At 52.8% G+C, this 21,819-nt stretch overlaps 1 protein-coding gene across 1 annotated transcript in view; it reads left to right on the top strand.

Annotated features, from left to right (window-relative positions):
* The first annotated feature begins 267 nt into the window (after positions 1 to 267).
* Runx3 (RUNX family transcription factor 3) overlaps positions 268 to 21,819 on the top strand; it is a 58,240-nt gene continuing 36,688 nt past the window's right edge. The window contains exon 1 of the mRNA XM_052717569.1: positions 268 to 325. Coding sequence (XP_052573529.1) covers positions 268 to 325 — 58 coding nt within the window. The remainder of the gene's footprint in view (positions 326 to 21,819) is intronic.

Below are 21,819 nucleotides of genomic sequence, written 5' to 3'. Positions count from 1 at the left end.
TTGGAGATTTTCTTCTCTCTCGCCCACAGATACTCTCGCGTTCTTTCCTTTTTTTTCTTTCTTTTTTTTCTTCTTTTTCTTTTTCGTAGCAGCAGGGGGAGGAAAAAAAAGAAACCAAACCAAAAAAACAAACGAAAAAGCAACACCTCCCCCTTTTATTTTCAAAAGCAGCTTGAAAAAAATATATATATAACAAAACAGCAGCCAACCAAGCGGGCCCCAACCCAACCCCCCGAGGCCGCGTCCTTGCCTCTGTCAGTGTGGGGTATGGCCTCCAACAGCATCTTCGACTCCTTCCCCAACTATACACCGACCTTCATACGAGGTGAGTACCAACGGTGGGACTCTGCTTGGCTCTCCCGGGTGGGGAGTTGTGACGGCCTCAGACCATGACCCTCCAGCCCACGGCTCTGGCCACCACAAGCTAGCTTCTGAGAAGCTAAGTGGGGAGAGTGATTGGTGGCCTCCGTGGTCTCCTGGCATGAGCATCACTGTGTGACTTCGATTCTCCGCTGGTGGAGTGTGCAACAGGGGCAATGACTCCCTATAGACCTCAAAGGCTAGACCTCAGAGGGTCCTGGGATGGAGAGGACAAGGTGAAACTGTGGCCCTCTGCTTCCTGCCTCCCCCACAGGGCACTGGGGCCTGTCTGCCCAGATCAGAGCTCAGATGGACTAAGGTCAGATGTGTCCAGGAGGGCCATGGGAGGCAAGCAGGGCCAGGGCTGTGCCTGGATCCACAGATCTTGAGGACTGTCCTCGGCATTCTCTGTGTACTCTGAACAGTGAGGGCAGAGGGAGGAGAAAGGAGCCACAGGCCTCTCCGAAAATCTGCTCAGCATTGGAGGATACTGTGGGGGACCCTGTCCCTGGAAGGTCTAAAGGCTTGGTCACAAACAAAGGTGTTTTGGGGGTGCCTTCTGTCTCTATTCATGGCCCAGAAGGACCCAGAGTTCTGGGGTGTGTCCCTCAGCAAGGATAGGGGCCAGGGTATCTGATGTGGAGCCTCTGACTTAGGCTGAATCCCGGGAAGACAAGCCCTGCCTCTGGCCTTTGAGGTACCCTGGCTTCACACACCTCGGCCACTTTCCTGCTTCTTTGCAGTAACCTATGGGGCTGTAGCACCTGAGACCAGGAGACTGCGGTCCCCGAACTTCAGCCCCAGGCTGTACCAACCTTGATGAGTGACCTGATATGGGTCACTTTACCTCTCTGCTCCCGATGGTGTCCCCTCTAGCTTTGGCGTTCTGTTATCTGAGCTGTGCGTGGGGCAATACTTCTGGGCTGCTTAAGGGACTAGCTTCTCTGCTGAAGAGGGGCAGAATGTTCTAGAATTCTAGGGTTGGGAGACGTTGCCTTTTTTGAGTCGAGGTGGCCAAATGAGACATAGAGGTCTGCCTGCCCAGCTCCGGCTAGCTGTGACCACAGCATTGGGTTCCAGAGGACCTGGACACTTGCGGGTCTGTGTGATAAGAATTTGCCGACGAGTACGGCGTATCTCTTTCCTGGTGACCTGGGGAGGCCAAGGCAGGCTGTGTGCTCAGATGGTGATTGACCCACGGGAGAAGGGACGCTCCCTCCAAACTGTGGCTGGTGATAAATGGTGGCCCCGGGTGCCGTCCCTTGCCGCCACCGCTGTTGTCCTAGGCACCCTTTGTAGTCTTCGGTGTTAATTAAAGGCAGCCACTGGGCAAGAAAATAAGAATTTATAAAAACCAGTTGCTAGATCTTTGTAGTCCGTATTTCTCCCTCCCTGAGCAAGATGGAGACGTTGAGCTTAAAACAAAGAAACCTTAGAAGACAGGGCTAGCGCCGGCTGCCTTAGATGAACTCCTGACACAAAGCCCTAGATGTGGCTGTTGGAGGCGGGAGGACAGAGAGCAGACTGCAGCAGCTCTGTCCCGACACATGGGGAAAGGAGAGAGGTCACTGGACCCAGCGGCTGGTCCCTGGTCAGCAGGGTGGAAGGTATCGGGGTCACCGGGCAGCTCGGAGACCCCAAGAGGAATATACCCTGCCCTTGTCTCATCTCTCTCCTTTAAACCTGCCCGCTTGGGCTCAGCTCCTTAATCCAGAGCCCTCACAGCTCCAGCCTCAAGGTCCCCTTGTAGCCACACACCATCCTGGACCCTCAGGAAGCCTGTGACTTCTCAAATCGCACTATTAAAGACATAAAACAAAATCCAAAGGACTTTGGGAGGGCCCCAGAGCAAGGAAAACAGTTTCCAAGACATAAAGGCCCGTTTGCGGACTGTGACCTCGGACCTCTCTGGAGACATTGAGTGACAGCTGCTTTCCGTGTTCGTTCAAACCCAGCGGAACTCTGGGTGACAAGTGCTGACGACAGATTGTGATGGGTCATCTGCCACCACCTTCTTGAGATCGAAAACAATTTGTGGTTTCCATTGGTGACACCATCATGGTGGAAAAAGATGCTAAATTTTGTTTCAAGGTTGCTAACAGAAGGGAAAATTCATTATTTCCAGCCGGGTTCATGGACCCCCTGGATTTCTGCTCAGGTCAAGAACCCTAGAGTTGCTGTGTTCTCACACTCTGACCCTCGGGATCCACCTGTGGGAGTCACAGATGGCAACCCTATCTTTGTTCTCTTACAGTGTCCATTTGCCCTGCCCTGCCCTCCCCAAATGCTGACCCTCCTCACTGCCTCAGCAAGACCCTCAGCCACTCTCCTAGAGCCCTTGAAAATGCCGTGTTCCAGATTCCCGTCTCAGACTGTGGAATCAACATGCGTTGAGTCTAGGTCTGAAGAGTCATGAAAGCTGACTTGGGCGGTGCTGCAGAAGGCCCAGTCCGCTCCCTGCCTCCAATGTCCACGTGCTGTGTGACTCCAAGCAAGCCGCTTGACATCTCTGAGTGCCGTTGTTTCATTAGTAAAAGGGAACGTGTCTGTTAGCGTTGATCTTCCTCAGGCTGCCTCCAATCCCTGTCTGTCCCTGCCCCAACCCAGGGTGGGTCCTCTGCACTGTCTTGATGCTCTGCCGACTCGGAGTCCCCATAGACCAGAAGAGAATAGCTCCGTCTATGTTTTTACTGGCATCTGTGTTTCCATGCCTTGCCCCTGGGCGTCAGTGCTCAACAGACATCTGGGGCCTCTGGAAGCAACAGGGGACAGACAATTGGGCCTCCTCAGTCAGGGCTTGTGTAGAACCTTCCAGAAGCTGCCCAGCCCACCCTTCATGCTTTCTCAGTTCTTCCCTTGAACCAGGTCCTTCGCTGGGCCCAGTATATCCCTGGCTTTTCCTGGGAGGAAAGGGGGCAAGGAAAGGACCCCACCCTGCAGCAAAGGCCAAGGAGAGGATGAAGGACCCAAGAGGGCATCTTTAGCTCTGTTGGGGGCTGGCAACATCACCCTAAGTCTACCTGAGGCCCTCCTTGGCACCAAGGAGCCTCTAACCAGCAGGTCTCCCTCCCCTCCCCCGCAGCACCCAACATTGCTCCTTCACCAGCAGAGTCTCACTCCCCAAGACAGAGGGGGAGAGGTCTTTTGGGGGGCATTTGAGGAACTGGGCTGTGCTACCTGCATGCAGATTTAGGGGTGCGCTGTACAGCGATAGCTTTGACTTGCTAAGTCAGCCATTCCACAAAAGCTCGCCAGGCTCCGGTTCTGGAGGTAAACTCGGACGCATGCCTGTGTGCTGCCTGTTCCTACCTAACACAGGCAAGTCTCTTCACCTCCCTGTGCCTCAACTTCCCCTTCTGCAGGAGACTGTAGCAGCGCCAGTCTCCTGGGGCTAGGGCCACTGCTCTACCCATGTCACAGGCTGGCCGCCTGCCGGGAGCTGGTTCAAGAGGGTGGGGTGAGAGTCTCCATCCTGGGAGCAAACGCTGGTAGAGTAAGAGATGGGCACAGCCTGGGCAGGGATGTGACGTGTGACTAAGATGGGAAATGTGGAGTTGACGGTACCAAGTTTTAAAGGGTAAGGAGGTGACCAAGGAGAAGATAACAGAGTGAGATCCGGAGATCTCAAGATCCCAAGGACGGGATTGCAGGAAGATGCCCTGGTGGTCCTGGGGACAGCCATGCACACAGGACCCCCTGCACAGGCCAGGCGTTTGAACGTTTAGCCTCTGTTCTCTTAGCAGAGGCTGGGGTCAGCGGGGCCGCTCAGACCTTACCTCCCAGACATCTGGGAGAAATGGGAACTGGACTCTCAGGCACGGGGCGTACCTGTTGATGGCAGGGGCCTGACAACATGGCTCCGGGTATGTCTAGCCTAAATCACCTGATTTGGATGTCACTGGATAGGGAGGAAGGAGAGAGAACTATGTCCTTTCCTAAGCTTCAGGTTGTGGCTAGCAACAGGAAGGTCCCCCAGTCACAAGCTGCCATCGAGGTTGGTCACCCTGAGTAGATGACCCTGTGGCCTCCTCCTCCACTGACCCTGGCGGGAGATGAGTGACCATCTGTCTTTCCCCGCCCATTATGGCGCCTCGTCTACCAGGGCTCTTTGATGGCGGCTCCTGAGGCCGCCCTGCAAACATCATCTCCCCAAACCACCCTGTCTGTCTCACCCCGCCCCCAGGCTGGAAAGGAGTTCCTAGGAGCCCCCCACTGCCCACAGGGTCTGGGTGGGTGTGAACCGGCCCCACACAGTGGGACTGTGTGTCCAGGCCTCATCCGCACCCACTACAGCCAACCGGCGGCCCCTGGTGGCCCTGCAGGTCAGATAGTGGGCCCATTGACGGCAGCGCCTTGAGGTGGCCACATCAAAGCTGAGGCTTGCTTGGTTACCTGAAGGGGAGGGGCCTGAAAACATGACCTTCCAGAAGACTCTGGGAGACCAGAAGAGAGCAATGACTGAAAAGAAAGTCTAGAGTCAGGCAGACCTGGGCTTCTGAGGGGTGGGGAGACAGCCCTGAACTTGGGGTTCGGTATGGCATCCAGAGCGCCGTGTCTTAATCCCGTCTCCTAGGGACCTGCCATCTTTTTTAACTTTTAAAAGATTTCAAAGTTTCCTAAATTAATTCAGTTTTTTAAATTGATGAATGTACATGTTATATGGGGAGCATTCTCCTCCTCGGCTCCCTACCCTCTTGTGACTTGTCCCTTCCCCTCCATTTAGTCCTTTGTCCCGTGACACAGTCACATCTACTTTCTTGTTATATATGCATACAGGATTTTAGGTGTCTGTATGAAATCTAGGACCCACAAATGGTAGAAAACTTCTTTCTGAAGCTGACTTAATTTGCTCAATGTGATTATCTGTGGCTACTCAATTTTCCTGCACATGACATGACTTCATTATTTATGAATGCAAAAATTCCACCATAGATAGATAGATAGATAGATAGATAGATAGATAGATAGATGATAGATAGATAGATAGATAGATAGATAGATAATAGATAGATAGATCCACCATATGCACACACATACACATTTCCTTACATAGTCCTCTATTGCTGAGCTGGGAGCCCTTTGAGTGACTACCCAGGAGTAGTATAGCTGGATCATGTGGAAATTCTAGGGTTGTTCATTTGTTGTATGAGACAGGGTCTCATTATACAGCCATGACTGACCTGGAACTCACTATGTAGATGGGGCTGGCCTCAAATTGAAGATAGCTGCCTGCTTCTGCCTCCCAAGTCCTGGGAGTGAAGGTGTGAGCCACCACACCCAGCTATTTCTAGGTTCCTGAGAAACCTCTAACTGACTTCCACTGTGGCAGGATTAGCTCCCACTCCCGCTGGCAGTGGAGAAGGGCCCCCTTTTGCCTCGCCAAGGTCTCTTCTTGTTTTCTTGATGACCGCCACTCTGACTGGGATGAGATGGACTCCCGGTGTGGTTTTGATTCTCTCGTGTTGGGGAAGCTGGTTTTTGAAAGGCCGATTACCCATTTGTATTTCTTCTTTGGAGTACTGTCTGTTCATCTCCTTAGCCTCTTTATTGACTGGGTCGTTTGAGTTCTTGTTATTGGTTTTGTTTGTTTGTTTTTAGTTCCTTTTTATATTCCAGACACTAATCTGTCAGGTACATAGCAAGCAAAGGATTTCTGCCATTCTGTAAGCTGTTGCTTCGACTGATCTAATTCTATGAGGTCCTGTTTGTCAATTGTTGGCCTGAACTGCCCCAATGAGAGTCCAACTTGGGAAGGTCTCCCTATATCTATGTATGGAAGGGTTTTCTTTGCTTTTTCTTCCGACAATGTCAGAGTCTCAGATCTGACAGTAAGATCTTTGACCCAAGGCTGCAGAGATGGCTCAGAGGTTAAGAGCACTGGCTGCCCTTCCAGAGGACCCAGCCTCGATTCCAAGAACCCACATGGTGACTCACAATCATCTAAAACTCCAATTCTAGGGCATCCAATGCCCTCTTCTGACCTCTACAGGCACAGCACGAATGAGGTGCACATACGTCCCTGCAGGCAAACACTTACACACATATAAATAAGCAAACCCTAAAAACTAAATATCTTTGACCTATTTGGAGTTCTTTCCCTGAAGAGTGGGAGGAACAAATCTTTCTTTGGTCTTCGTCCTGTGGGTACCCAGTCTTCCTGGAATTGTTTGTTGGAGATGCTGTCTTTACAACAATGTGCATTTTTGACATGCTCATCAAAAGTCAGGTGGCCGTAGCTGTGTGCGTTACATATGCTCCTCTGTTCTAACTGATTGATCTACATGTCTGGTTTTGTGCCATCTGCAGACCTGTAGCTACTACCAGTGGTTGGTGAGTCATACCGTGTGTGTGTGTGTGTGTGTGTGTGTGTGTGTGTGTGTGTGTGTGTTACTGGGGATCAGACCCAGAGCCCTGGGCATTCTAGGCAAGTGTGCTACTATTGAGCTACATTCTCAGCCCAGCCTTCACCTCCATCACCCACCCTGCCAGGGGTCATTCCGAGATCATCTGCAACAGACCGGGAACTTGAGCTCTGAGCCTCAGTTCCAGAGCCAGCTTCAGGACTTCCTGAATCATTTCCAGAGAAGGGAGGGAGGAAAAAAAGGAAAAAAGGGAAAGGAAGGCCTTCAGTGCCTGGAATCCATATCTGGGCCCCATCACAGGCCTTGAAACAGCAGCTCTGGGGAGTGTGGAGCCCTGGGCACTCCTCACGGTGGAGTGGGGAGATGAGGGCAGGACCGACTTGGTCTCACCTGCAGAAGTCAGGACGAGAACCGGGAACATCACGTGAATAACAAGTCAGTCCAGAGAAAGGTGGAGTGGGCAGAAAGAGACTGCCCCTCCAAGTCAGCTCCAGGAGAAGCAGCTTTGTTTTTTCGACACCCAGGAGTCACTGCCCACGCTGCCCTTAGTTCAGGGCTCAGGCATGGTGTGAAGCTGCTTGGCAGCTGGCACTCCAGCATGTTAATCTGTTGGCCCTATGAACGGCAATTGTATAAGTGGGGGCTGGGACTGGGGACGTGGCTCGATTGGTAGATGGCTTGCTTAGTGTGTATGAAGCCCTGGGTCCGATCTCAGCACAGCAGCAAGCAGAGTGTTCCTGTAATTCTTAACAGTCGGGAGATGGAGGCAGGAAGATGAGTTCTTAGAGAATGAGATGTTCAAGATCATCCTTCCTCTCTACAATGTCGAGTTTCAAAGTCAGCTTGGGATACTTAAGACTCTGTCTTAAAAAAAAATTATATATATGCATATATATAGAGAGAGGGGGGGAGAATGGGGTAACAAGAGGAATTTCAAAGAGGAAACACACAGACTCAGAGTGTATGCCACACAGGCTGGCCTCCTGTCCAAAGCCTCCAGCTTGCTGACGTTCACCAGTATACGGCTCCCTCTTTCTCAGTGTTAAGAGCTGTGCAGGGAGCCCAGAAAGACTACAAGGCCCTCTGCACACGGAGCTCTGGGGAGGGGAACAGAGCACAAAGTTCAGCTGTTTATGCCTAAGCTATATCCAGGCCCTACCACTTCTTCGGTCTGCATCCTGGAGAGAAGCATGCCACCTCTTTGTGCTTATCTTTCCTCTGTAAAAAGGGGAAAAATTAACAGTACCCACCGGAGGCTGTTTGCATGGCCTTGAGATAGGATGAGGTTAATACCAGGCCTGACACAGTCAAGCCCTCCATCAATGTCAGAAAGTATCATGAACAGGTATTCTTCCTCTGCCAGTCAGTGGAAAAGAAAAAAAGTGTGACTCTGAGCTGATAGAAAGTAGGGGCCCTGCTTCTGCTCAAGACCCAGCTTCAAGGCCACTGCCTCGCAAGAGCCTCTTTTCCCAGGAACTGGGGTGCTTGCTGTCGTCACCCTCACTATTGAAGCATCCAAAGAGACTTCCAAGTAGTGGGTGTGGGCTCCCAAGTGACGTCCAGTGTCCCTCGCTACACAGTCCTGACGGATGGTGACTGAGGGAGGGTGATCTGGCGCTGCTGTTCTGTGCAGGTTTCCGGACCCCTTCACTTCCCCTAGGCTGGCTGGTTTTTCTCTGAACGCCAAGCCAGAGCTCTCCCAGCCTATGGGCGCTGGCAGCTCAGAGGTTTAGGTTCCTCTTTGGGGTTTTCTTTTAAGTCTGGGAAAGGCATTTTTGGCACAAGGCTCAGACTTACGTGTGGGCGGAGAGGGTAGATTCGCATACGTTACGATTTTCGAGATTGCCATGGTCAGCCCCACCCACCCAAACACCTTCCAGTGGAGAGTCCAAAGAGTCCACGGGAGTCTTGACCCCCACCAGGGCGCCACTGCTGTGGGACTGTAAGTGGGTTTCTTCTTGTCCCCCACCTGCACATCGGTGGGTCATCTGGCCCCTTCGCTTCTGTTGAGTGGCCAGTAATAGGGGCAGCGAATGTTGGAGGCCCTTGGAGACCCTGAAGGGGAAGGAGATGAAGGCAAGGGGCAGAGGAGAGGAGAGCTTCCTTAGTGTCACACTGTGCCCCAAACCCACCTCACCTGGGGGAGTGCAGGTAGCTGCCCAAGAATTGCCCCTCTGAAGACCTCCTCCAGGTCTCCCTTAGCGGCTGGCCTTGCCCACCCAGCCCTGGAGGCCTCAGGACCTACTGAGTTGTGACCAGTGCTCCAGATCCTGGGTATCTTAGCAAGAGGTGCAGGTCCTGGGCAGGTGGGGAGCAGAGTTCCAGGTGGGCCCTTCCGCAAACCCTGACACCCCTCTGCCTGGGTTCCCTACATGAAGCCAGACAAGGACATCTTCAGGCAAAGAGTAAGGAAATAAAATGCCAACTGTAGCTCAGGCCACAGGAGTGAGTGGAGCCAGAGAGGCCCAGAGGCTTTATGGGAAATTCTCTCAATGCTCGCACTTTTCAGACCTCTCAACATGGAGCCTGTGATACTTACAGATGTAGGAAGAAAAACTGTTTTGTCTCTTCAAAGAAGAGGAGCTTTGCCCTCTTGGGAACAGGGGTTGAAGGATACCCACCCTCTGTCTCTCCCCTCCACATCTGTCTTTACCACCTCAGTTCTGGCCTGTTGGGTAGTGGAGATAGGATCTCCCTGGGTTTTAGGCGGGGCCTTGCATACAGCAGACGCTCAGGCCATGCTTACATCGGAGGCCACACTTGATTCTGAGGCCATGCTTGTGTCTGATGCATGGGCCCGGTAGCTCCCTGGGAAAGGCAGCCTGGTTTCCCAGCATCTCTCTCTCCTCTATTGTGAGTACTACTGACCCCTCTGGTGGACATTTATTGAGCATCTACTGCAATACTTCTCAGCCTTCCTAATGCTTCAGCCCTTTAACATAGTTCCCCAGACTGTGCGGACCCCCAGCCATAAAATCATTTTGTTGATACTTCATAACTAATTTTGAATCATAATATAAATATCTGATATGCAGGATATCTGATATATGACTCCTAAAAGGGTCACGGCTCACAGGTTGAGAACCACTGACCTACTGCATGTAAGCCTGCAAGAGTGAACACAGCAGGTGACTGTGTTTGCCCTCCTGGGCCTGATATCCACCACACACACACACACACACACACACACACACACACACACACACACACACACACATATACCCAGTTTATAGATGGGAGAAGTGAGGCCCCGAATGGAGGCAGTCCTCACCCAAGTCCCACAGTTAAGGAGTTCTGGGACCCTGAGGACCCACTACAGCCCCACTTAGGCCACCTACAGCCCTGAATCAGCCTCCCGGTGCTTCTGTAGATGTTTATGAGCACACTGAGTTTACAATGCAGTCCACTGCTGAAGTGAAAACGCACCCAGACGCAGGGAGTCGAGGGGCCTGCTCCAAGCAAAGCTGGAGAAGAAAAGAGTGAAGGGGACGGAAGTTGCATCTGTTGGCAACTTCCTGTGTGCCAGGCGCTGTGATGGTCCTGGTACAGTCAGGTCTCATTTCCACTGTTCTCCACAATAATCCATGCAGTGGACAACACTGTTGTTCCTATCACCATTTTACAGTCGGCAAAACTGAGGCTCAGCAAGAGGTCGGTGCCTGGTAAATGTCAAGGTCTGTGTGATATCAAAGCCTACCTGGAGCATGTCTCCTCTTCCTTGAGGCTCAAATGCACCACCTCTTCAGCATTCTCCCTGAATGTCCCCAGCCCTGTTCAAAGACTTCCAGAATGTTCTTGAGGAAGGTTGAGTCTGAACTGGATCTGCCATAGGCAGATCCGGGGAACAGAGAATGCTGTTGGTACATGGGGAGTTGACTAAATGAAAAGGATCATGCAGAGGAGTTCCTGGAGATGGGGCCCTTGTGTGTCCTGTGGAGGGGACACAAGAGAGGAGCATGGGAAGAGACAGTCGGGCATGACTTCAAGGCAGGTGGAATCCAGGCAGAGTGCAGGCTGGGCAGAGATGGCTGCCCCACATCCCACGGCACACAGGCAGCTCTGTGAAATAGGCCAGTGCCGACGCACACAGTGAAGACAGGTTCCCGTACGTGCATGTGTGCAGGAGTGTGGTGAGACCACAGGCCTCCCGAGCCACTCACAACGCTATTTTTATCCGTCTCTAGACACACAAACATATAGCCAAAGCACACTGCTTCTCTGACACAAAGACTGTGCCAGGGACAAGGGCAGGGATTCAGATCAGCCAAAATGAGGCCTGTCTCAGGGACACCCCAAGGACCTGGGCAGGTAGTGGTATTTTCAAGGCACAGTGCAAAATGAAGACGCAGGACACAAGTTCAAAGTTCATTATGTGTTTTGGGCTAGGGATGTGAAGACTGCTCAGTAACGGAGTACCTGCTGCAGACTCTCACGTAAGGATCTGGGTTCGGATCCCCAGAACCCACAAAGCCTGGCGCATTTGTGCACATCTGTAAGGCCAGAGCCTCTACAGCATGGTGGAAGTGGAGGGAAGAAAATGCTGGGCCTCACAGGCTACCTAGCCTGGCCTCACAGCAGAACAAAACCTTGTCTCAAACTAAGTGACTGAGGGCCACCGAGGTTGTCCTCGACACACACACGCACACGCACACGCACACGCACACGCACACGCACACGCACACACACACACACACACACACACACACACACACACACACACACACACACCTACAGAGAGTCAGGAAGAGAGAGAGAATAAGAAAAAAATTTCAGGTCAGCCACTCATGGTAGCACAGGCCTGTGATCCCACACTCTGGAAGTAAAGGCAGGAAGATCAAGGTTTCAAAGCTAGCCTGGACTACATAAGACCCTACCGCAAAACAGCAAGAATGGGGAGAGATGGCTCAGTGGTTAAGAGTACATACTGCTCTTTCCAGAGGACCCAAGTTCAAATCTCAGCATTTACATTTACCTGGAATTGCAGCTCTGGGGCATCCAGCACCTCTAGCCTCTACACACACACACACATACACACACACACACACACACACACACACATACACACACACACACACACACACACACACACACACACACACACACACACACTTTTAAAATAAATTTAAAGTAAAAAGAAAACAACAACAAAATTTCAGAACAGACGTCATCAGAGCATGAAGCCAGGGCCAGAGCCCTTCTTTTAAGGGACCCTGGGCCTGAAAACAAACCTGGCTACTTTCACTTCCCTGTCGCTGCCAGTCACCCAGCCTCGCGGTCCCCGCTGTCCCCAGCTGAATAATGAATGAGTGAATGGGGCTGGGAGGATACTTGGTTGGTAAGATGCCTGTCATGCAAGTGTGAGACCTAAGCCTGGATTCCCAGACGCCACAGGAAAGCTGGATATGGCGGTGCACACCTGTAATCCCAGCACTGAGGAGGGAGAGACGGGGAATTCCTGGTTTAATCCAAATGGCAAGCTCCAGATTCACTGGGAGACCCTGTCTCAGAAACTAAGGTGGTTTCCTGCCGTACCTCCCTGGACTCACCCGATCTCATCTGATTCCAGAAGTTAAGCGAGGTCAGGTCTGGTTAGTGCTTGGATGGGATAATCGGAGGTGGAGGGTGATTGAAAACACAGTGTCAGCTTCTGGCCTCCACACACATGCACATACAAGTGTATACACATGAACATACATGTTCCCGCGCACAGTGCGCAAGCACACACACACACACACACACACACACACACACACACACACACACACACACACTCACACACACGAATGAAGCCTGTGGTGAGAATAAACCCTGAAGATTTCAGAGCCAGTGAGAGCACCCAGGAAATGTCCAGCTGACCCCCGACCCCACAGCATTTAAGGTTGCCAAACACCTTCAGAATCTGCTGCATTTATAAGCAAGCTAGATGCTCCCACCCCTAGACAAAACCACCATCATTCGGTGTATTTCCTTCTAGAATGCTCCATGGGGTGATTTCCTGCCATGTGTGAGGCCACACAGAGGGTATCCCAGAGCCTTAGGACGACTGTCAGCAGTCAGCATGCCTATACCATGAGAAGAATCTTGTCTCAAGGGACTTGTCATGATGGAGGAAACACTGTGTCCAGTCATCCCACCCAGTGACCACTGTCACATACGAACACTGAACACGCAATAGATAGCCTGGAGCAACAAGACTCCAGAGGTTTAATCTTTAATTTATTTATTCGTTCATTTATTTGTTGTTGCAGGGTTGAGAATCGAACCCAGTGCCACATACATGCTGGGCAGGCGTGCTACACTGAGCTACAGCCTCGGCCTCCTTTTCACTCCTTATTTTAAAACAGGGTCTTAAGTTGCCCAGGTTGGCCTTGTGATGTCAGTCTGCATGTGTAGCCCAGGCTGTCCTTTGAATTTGTGATCCTTTGCCTTCACCCTCCCAAGTACCTGGGATGCTTGTGTCACGAGGCCAGGCTGTTAACTTCATTTTAAAGATTTGCTTTTTATCATTTATTTTAGTTATGTGTAGGTGTGTGAGTCTCTGAGGATGTGCACAGGTGTGTAACTGAGTCTGTGTGTGAAAGTGTGTACCCACGATCACAGGTGCTCCTGGATGCTCTGGAGCTGGCGACAGGCAGCTACAAGCTGCCTGGCAGAGTGCTGGGAACAGAATTTGGGTCCTCTGGAAAAGCAGCAAGTGCTTTTAAAACCACTGAAACATCTCTCCAAGCCCCTATTAATTTCATTTTAATTATTCTTCTAAAAGCATGCCCAACTGTTTCAGGCATTCTCTCTTGGACCATGGGAGGTCTCACGTATGGTGCTTTTATGGTTTGGAAATCAGCTCCTGGTGACCCTGTTTTTAATGCATTAGACATTGCAGAAAGGAAAAATACCGGAGATGTTCAAAAGTGCCTCGTTGTGGGGTGGGAGCTGGCTGATACAGGGCTGAGTCAGATAATGCAGGAGGTTTAGGAGGACTCTGGATGATGTTTGTGACTGGGGACCAACTCTTTCCTCATCATGAGCTGCTGTGCCTCTAAGCGATAACTCCTGTCCTGTTTCCTAGAGACCAGGAAATGGTAGGGTGGCCCCGTGAGTGCTCAGCAGAGGTATCAGGTGCTGTACAGAGTGACAGAGGGCTCAAAGCCAGCAACTGGGGATGCTATATCACACAGGGCTGTGTTGCAGGCTTTTCAGAGCCTTTGATATGCTGGGGAATATGGCCTTTAGAAAGTTCACCCTAGACCACCTTGGGATAGGCTGTTTCAGGGAAAGCCGCAAGGTCTGCATCAGTCACCAGCACCACCGGGCCAGGGAATGATTTAACTGTGGGAGACTTTACAGGGGTATGTTAGAGGAGAAAGTACAGCAGTTCAGAAACCCACAATGTGGGCCTGAAGTTGTTAAGGTCAAAGCCTGGGCTGTGACAGCTCCAACCAACCAGGCCCAGCCAATTAAAGAGAAGGGTAAAATGGGGGGGGGCACATTGGGAAGGAGAACAAATAAAGAACTAGTGACCCCAAAGTCCATCTTCAGGTCCTGACATGAGGTTTAGGTTTAAATAGAGAATAAGAGGTGGGCAGCTAAGCAGTCCTGGTCAAGTGTCTGTCCTGCCCATCGCCCACCCATCATGGTCTGGGTCCTGCCCATCACCTGCCCATCATGGTCTGGGTCCTGCCCATCACCCGCCCATCATGGTCTGGGTCCTGCCCATCACCCGCCCATCATGGTCTGGGTCCTGCCCATCATCATGGTCTGGCTTCTAGTCTCTCCCGCAAGGAGATCTGACTTTGGGAATCTGACAGAGGGAATCTCTTCTCTGGCACCAGTCTTCAGCCTTTTCCTTCTCTCAGTTTGAGACTCCTGGGGACCTTCTGGTTCCTTGGAAACCATTGTTTCTGAAAGGGACATGGGTGTCTCTTTAGAGTACCTTCATTCCTGCCAGGACAGTTGCAAACTGACTCTCTAGAAAATATGAATGATGATGATTCGACTTTTAAATAGTCACAGGATTCACGCACTGGGTGTTTTCCTGCCTTTGCTCAACGAGCCCCACAGATGCTAGTATGAAACCCATTTAACAAATGCAGAAGCTAAGGCCCAAAGAGGTTGGTGCACATGCCTGAGATCACCCACCCTGGGTTCAAACCCAGGCAGCCTGCATGGGAGCAGTCACACCTCACTGCAACAGGGCAGCTGAACAGAAATCTGGGTTTAACCCCTACGTCAAGGAACACTCTTTGGCTCCACAGCCTCCCTTCCACCACACATCCACGAGCACAGGTCACGTGGTCCCAAACAACTCTAGAAAGGAAGAGGAATGTAGGGGTAGGGGGCAAAATCGGCTCTGTGCTTTCTTGCAGAGCTCATTAATAATGGCTCTGGTTTGGTTGTGTCCCCAGAGGGATGGGTCTGGGGCCCAGAGAATGAGGCCGTGGAACCTGGCTGTGGATGCTCAGAAGGCACTGGGCCATCATCTCCACAAGGACAGAAGTAGGAAAGAGAGAGGGGACTCAACCAGAGCTGAAGGGCCTGCAGAATCCTTCAGACCTCGATCAACCCCAGGTCCACACCAAGCCCCTGCCTGGGGTTCCTGCCTGGGGTTCAGGCAGGAAAGAGAGAGCCGAGTGTGAGGATGTGGGAACATGGGAGCCCATGGTGGGGTCCCTGAGACGACCTTACAGACCAGGCATGGACATCCCAAGCTCTGAGTGTGGCCCCTGTGACCTTGCCAGCCTGGCCAGGCCCAAGGCCACCCAGAGCCCCAGAGACTTGGCCTGGAGTAATAGACCTGGGGGGCAGGAAGTACCACACCCTTCCTGCCCTGCCTGTGTGGACAATGGGGCTGATGATAAAGACTTTTGTCCTGGACTTCTGGAAGCTTCTAAGAGGCCTTGATGAACAAGAGTAGTGGGACTGTAGCTCAGTCAGTGACCAGGGCCAGGGCTGAGGACAGTGACACTAGACAAGGAACCAAGCTAAGATCATGGTTGGGGCCTGGTTTGTGGCATCTGGGGTTTCATGTCAGGGACATGAATGTCCTGTTCATGGTATATACCACAAAGGGTGGAATCTGTGAGCAGTGCGGCCAGTGGAGGACTTCAGGTAGATTCACTTTCAAGTTCACCAACCCCAGATTCCAAATTTCGTCTCAGCTCCAGCACCTCCACCCAGAGGGCAGCACCCAACCTCCTTTGACTGGGTTTTGATCTCCGCGCTAGGGGAGAGCAGCACCCACCGCCAGACTGTCGGTGTCAACAGAGAGAAGGCCGAGTGCCACGGGGATCCTGCAAAGGACACAGAGCCTGGTGACAGGCTCGGTCACTGGTGCTCTGCTGAGCCCAGCCTTGTCCCTGGGATGCCCTCCTACCCCACCCCACCCCACATACACACCATGTGCACAAGTGAGCGCACACACACACACACACACACACACACACACAAACACGCACACGCACATACACACCCATTCTCTCCAATGATGGGATCTCCAGCTTTGACGTTTTTACTCATTTTTCTGTATTTCCCAGTTTCTCACTGTACTCTGGTGTTTTGCGTCCCAGGGTGGGTAGGATGGCAGCTCAATTAATGCTCCGTATTAACCCCATTGTTTAAACAGACAATGAATAAGAGAGGCCAAGCAAGGCAATTCCCCCGGCAAGCATCCCCCAGCTCCAGCTGCCCCAGGCCCTGACAGCACAACTCAGCCATTCCCATCCTCCCACAGCCCCCAAGGTGCACCCCGTTCCTATGTGGAACTGGCCCTCCTTTGTACGAGGTCAACACAACAACCCAAAGTCGACCCCAGAGCTACCTCATGCCGTACGCGCCTGGGCCCTGGGCCTTGGGCGTTGGACCCCCCGTGCCTGCCGACTGTGTGGTGTATGTGCACACAGCCTCATACAGACACACTCACTTCCTCAGTCAAGTTCACCACAATAGGAACCCCACCTGGAGGTCCAGAGAAGCCATGTGGGGGGAGGGCAGCACGGGACCTGCTTTTCTAACCAGGAAATGTCTCACTCTTAGAGGCCCCAGCTCTGTCTAAGCACTGCTGTGACAGTGAAGGGACCACTCTGAAGAGCAAGTACGAGGAGGCTGGTGACGTCCTCCTGGGCTTTGAGCTCTTTGGGCCTCTCACACAGGGGCCCATCGGGGACCTTCCCGCCGTCACAGTCCCCTGTGCCAGAGCTGGGAAGCCTCTCGGGAGTGGTGGATCCACAGGGCTCTCGGGGCGGTGGGGAAAGACCATGCAAATGGGAAGTGTCCCCAGGGCCCTGGGCAACCCCGGAGTTCATTTTTGGCCCCTTCTTCCTGTGAGGCAGCCTAAAAAAGAACCCATCTACCACCAGGCATTGTGAGAGCTTCATTTTGGGGTGTCAGCAACCCTCTCAGTATGGCAGGGATGAGGCCGTTGGAAAGGCCTCCGTGGTACCTGAGCCCCGCTCCGCTCTGCAATGGAGACAGTGAGGTGGAAGAATGTCCCAGGACACATGAGAGGGGCACTCCAGGCAGGATCTGGCTGCCTACTGTCAGGCCAAAGTTTCACCTCGCAAGGATAGGACTGTGGCCGCCAACAGCTAACTGAGGGTGTCACACGGCAGTAACTCTGCCACACGGGCCACAAGGCCCGGGTCCCTCGGCTCCCTGTGACAGCAGCCTGTGGTGGAGAATCAGCGAATTCACTGTGGATGAGGCCCAGCCACAGGGTTTCTAGGACCTTCTGTCTGTCTTTTCTTCGGTAGGGCAGTCGACAACCACGCCCACCTCCTAGAACACAGAGCTCCAGGATCTGGTGCCTGGTCGGTCAGCTTGTGGGTTATTCAAAGTATGAGGTGTGTTCAGCCTGAGGTCACAGCACCCTAAGACTGGGGTGACCTATGACTGTCCACTTGGAGCTGAACGACTCAGAGACTGATGACAGGCTTTGGACGTGGCTTGGATGGAGCACCAGATAATGGGTGTTCTCACCCTTGGCTGGAACTGGGAGGCCTTGGGTGTGGAAGGGCTTTTCTTGGGAAGAGAAGGGACTGTGCTCAGAGCTTCCTGCCTGGCAGGGACTTTGAGGTTCTGGCAGGGGACACTGGAGGAACAGCTGGAGGGTTAGTGTGCAGGCCACTCATTCCTGTCTCAGCCATCCCTGTCCCGGAATTTGTCCTGAGGGCGGTGGGGTCAGGGATGTGACAGACTCCATCCAAGGAGTGTCCCTCACAGTGACACCCCAGGCAGCTGGGCTGTTGGCCCGAGGGAACACGATGGTGGTCCAACCTGGGCCCCCCAGCTCAGCAGCCTCTGGTTGCTACCATCATGGAGGGAACTCAGTGACACCAGGAACACACAGTATGGCGGGTTGTTTCAAAGAGCGTGTGTTGTGTGTTCTCGGCATTCTACGAAGATGCAAAGGAGCGGGGGGTGGGGGGTGGGGGGGTGCAGAAAAAGCAACACAGAGGAAGAGTAGCGGCCAAAGGGCAGACGCCAGCAACGGTTCTGGGTGGCAGGCTTGGGGTGGTTTTAATTTTCTTCTTCATAATTCTATTATTTTCCAATTTTTCCTTAATGAATAGGTATTATTTTCATACCCAGAAAAATATGTGTTTTGTTTTAAGAGACGAGGGGATGAAGGATCCTCTTCTCTCCTCTTGTGGACTCTGGACTCTAAAACCAAGGCCCAGAGTGGGAAAGGCAGGCTTCACTCATGTGCCCATTCTGCAAAGCTCCACCAGGCCAGAGAGCTGGACGTGACCCATGTCTGTCCTCAGGGCATCACAGTCCTGGGAAGGAGAGAGACACCAGCAAGTCCTTATAGTACAGCAGGATAGGGAGCCAGGGGAGTGTAGGAGAAAGCTTCACAAAGCGGGGCATGAAGATGGGGTTTTGGTGTATGATTAGGAGTCTGGCAGTCAGAAAATGAAGACACCATGGGCTAACAGACAAAGACTGCTGTGAGAAGAGGGTGAGGAGGGAGACAGAGCTGGAGCACCCTGCTCCTCTGAGCATTTGGCATTGCCCAGCTCTAGCACTCTGGCTGAGTCACCTCCTGGGCCTTGGTTTTGTCCTTGGAAAATGGGTTAATGATATCACTGGATTAGTGGAGCATTAGAGCTCAGAACCGCTCTTGGCATGAGGAGGGTTTGGTTTTTCTTTCATTTCTGAGACAGGGTCTTGCTATGTAGCCCTGACTGGCCTAGAATTCATCTTGTGGACTAGGTTGGCCTCAAACTTGCAACAATCCTCCTGCCTCCATCTCCCAGGCTACTTCTTTCATCACACTTTATCCTGCCAGTGGTCTGAAGCCGAGGGGTCACTGGAGGTTGGCTGATGACTACAGCGTCCATCCACTCGCTCCACCATTAGGTAGGCATGTGCTGAGTTCCGGGCCTGTAACCAGGACTTGCCTCAGATGAGGGGATGGCACAGAGGGGTACCCAGGGTAAACAGGGAAGCACGGCTGTACTGGGGCCAGGTTTATAGCTCTTCCATCTGCTCTGCCCGGGAGATTCCATTCAAGGTAAAGCTCTTGTCCATCTGCAGCAAGCATTCTCTGGGGAAAAGCGGCCAGGGACACGAGACGCACCATTGCGGAGGTACTGATGTCTACAGAGGAGCCGGGACCCAGGGAGGTCCGCTACCCCGGTGACACAAACCGATACTACCTCTGGAGATCCCAAGTGAGGATCAGGGCAGGGTGGAGCTGCACTCTGATGCTGTGGGGCCGCCACCACCTTCACTGGGTCCTGGCCTGCTCCCCGCCCCTGGTACCCATGTCCTTTACTCCTGGCCTCCATGCATTTTGCCATCCCGTGCTGATAGGTCAGGTCTTTTCACAATGCCAGCTTCTCTGCTGTCCCTACAGCCTGTCCCCTATGTCTCTCTGATCTCTTCATCATCTCCTCCCCACCCACCTGCGCAGCCCAGGGTAGTCTCCAAGCCTTTACCGTCACAGCATCCGGCTATCCCTGATCTTGGGGTAAGGACACGGACATCATGTCCTGGGACTATGATTCTGCCGGCAAAAGGGGCTCAGAGAAGGAGGAAGTACCAGGCAGGACTGAGTTGACTAATGCAGACGGACAGAGGACAGGCGGGGGCCCTGCAGCAGGGAGTAGGAGAGACCAGCATGTTGAAGACCTCTGTGGACAGATGGGCCAATGGAGGGACAGTGTAGAAAGAGACCAAGACAGCTATGGAAGGCTGCAAGCCACACACAATCCCACGGAGGCCAGTCAGAAGGGAACAGATGATCAGTGACACCCCCGCCCCTCCTTGTCCTCCACTGCCTCCACCCCTGTCCCCAGTACCAGCCCATTCTCCCCAGTCGCTATCCACTCTGTGTACTCACTTTACAGGTTAATAGAAAGCTGTAGTATCAACCAGGCAGCGGTGGTGGCACACGCCTTTAATCCCAGCACTCGGGAGGCAGAGGCAGGCAGATCTCTGTGAGTTCAAAGCCAGTCTGGTCTACAGAGTGAGATCCAGGACAGGCACCAAAACTACACAGAGAAACCCTGTCTCGAAGAAAAAAAAAAGAAAGAAAGGAAGGAAGGGAGGGAGGGAGGGAGGGAGGAAGGAAGGAAGGAAGGAAGGAAGGAAGGAAGGAAGGAAAGAAGGAAGCTGTAGTATCTACCACAATGACAAGTAGGGAACAGCATATTTAAAAGAAGCCCCAGCCATAGCACCAGGGGACCAGCAGTGTTTACTGACATCAAGGGCCAGACTTCTTAAAGCTAGTCCCAGATGAGAGAGGGTTCTCTGAAGCATGAGGAATTGACTTAGAAGTTTTTAAAAAACAAACAAACCAACAAAAACAACAACAACAAAGCTGGGGTGGGCAAGATGGCTCAGTGGGTAAAGGTGCTTGCTGCCAAGCCTGGTGACTGAGTTCGATCCCTGAGACCTATATAATGGAGGGAGAGAACCAGCTCCTACACATTGTCCTCTGACCTCCATACGTGCCAGACAGAGCATGCACACTAATAAATAAATGCAATACAATTTTGTTTTAATTAGAAGGAAACTGCCCATTCAGGTTAGTAGCATGTCATAGCCCTCCACGGTCTCCTATGTGGCCACTCAGCATCCTGTCGCTTCAGCACACCCTCTCCCTTCTCCGGACCTGTGCCTCTAGCACGATGGACACGGAGATATTCTGTTCAAACCCAGTGTGGACCAACTGTGAGTCTCACATCTAAAACCTGATCCTGGGGATCTTGGGGTCTTTTGTATTTTTTGAGGGAAGGTCTCAGGTAGCAAAGAATGGCCTCGAACGTCTGATCCTCCAGGTCCACCTCCCCTGTGCTGAGATTATAAGCCTGCGCCACCATCTCTAATTTTTTGGGGTGCTTCGGAGAGTTGAGTTCAGGACTTCCTGGTGCTAGGCAATGTTCTCACCAACTGAGCTGCATCCGCAGTCCAGATCTAGGACAAAGAACCTCTGATTTGGGCAGATCCCTTAACTTTGAGGAGCAGCAGGGTCCCCATGTGTAAGTGAGGGGTGGGCGTGGGGGGTCCCAAACCTATGTGGCACACAGAGAATAGAAGGACAGTAAAGGAACACAATATCCCACAGCCTTCCCGTATCCGGAAGCCCCCTCTCCTGACCCTCTCCAGGGTGTGGCTGGCTGGCTGTGGGTCTCCAGCCTCCAGACCCCCCTCCCCACTGCCAGCGTAACCCCCGACTTCCCGGCCTCCCCCACGTGCTGGGTGGCAAGGCTTTGCCACAACCACATGAAAAGCCATTTCCCCGGGGTGTCCCCACACCTGGGAAAGCCGGCAGAGCGCCCAGCGCGGCCCCGCCCCGCGGCTGGAACACCGGGCGAGATCAATGCGGCCGGCGGGGCGTCGCCACCTTGTTCCAATCAGGGCCGGGCGCCTTCCGCTGGGGACCATGCCCAGCGCCAGCCCTGGTGCTCCCAGGCGCAGCCTATGACCTGCAGGAGAGCCGCAGACACCGGGCTTGGGCTGAATCGCTACCCTCTTCAGCCTCAGTTTCCTCGCTGAATCTGCTGCCTCTGGTTCGTTCTCAGGGCTAATGTGGGGAAACAGAAGAAAGACGAGGATGTGCAGACAGGGTGACAGGACCCTGTGGGGAAGGAAGCCC

The sequence above is a fragment of the Peromyscus californicus genome, unplaced genomic scaffold (assembly GCF_007827085.1).
Source record: "Peromyscus californicus insignis strain IS unplaced genomic scaffold, ASM782708v3 Scaffold_5__1_contigs__length_169319896, whole genome shotgun sequence".
Lineage (NCBI taxonomy): Eukaryota > Metazoa > Chordata > Mammalia > Rodentia > Cricetidae > Peromyscus > Peromyscus californicus.
This window is presented reverse-complemented; position numbering and strand designations above follow the sequence as displayed.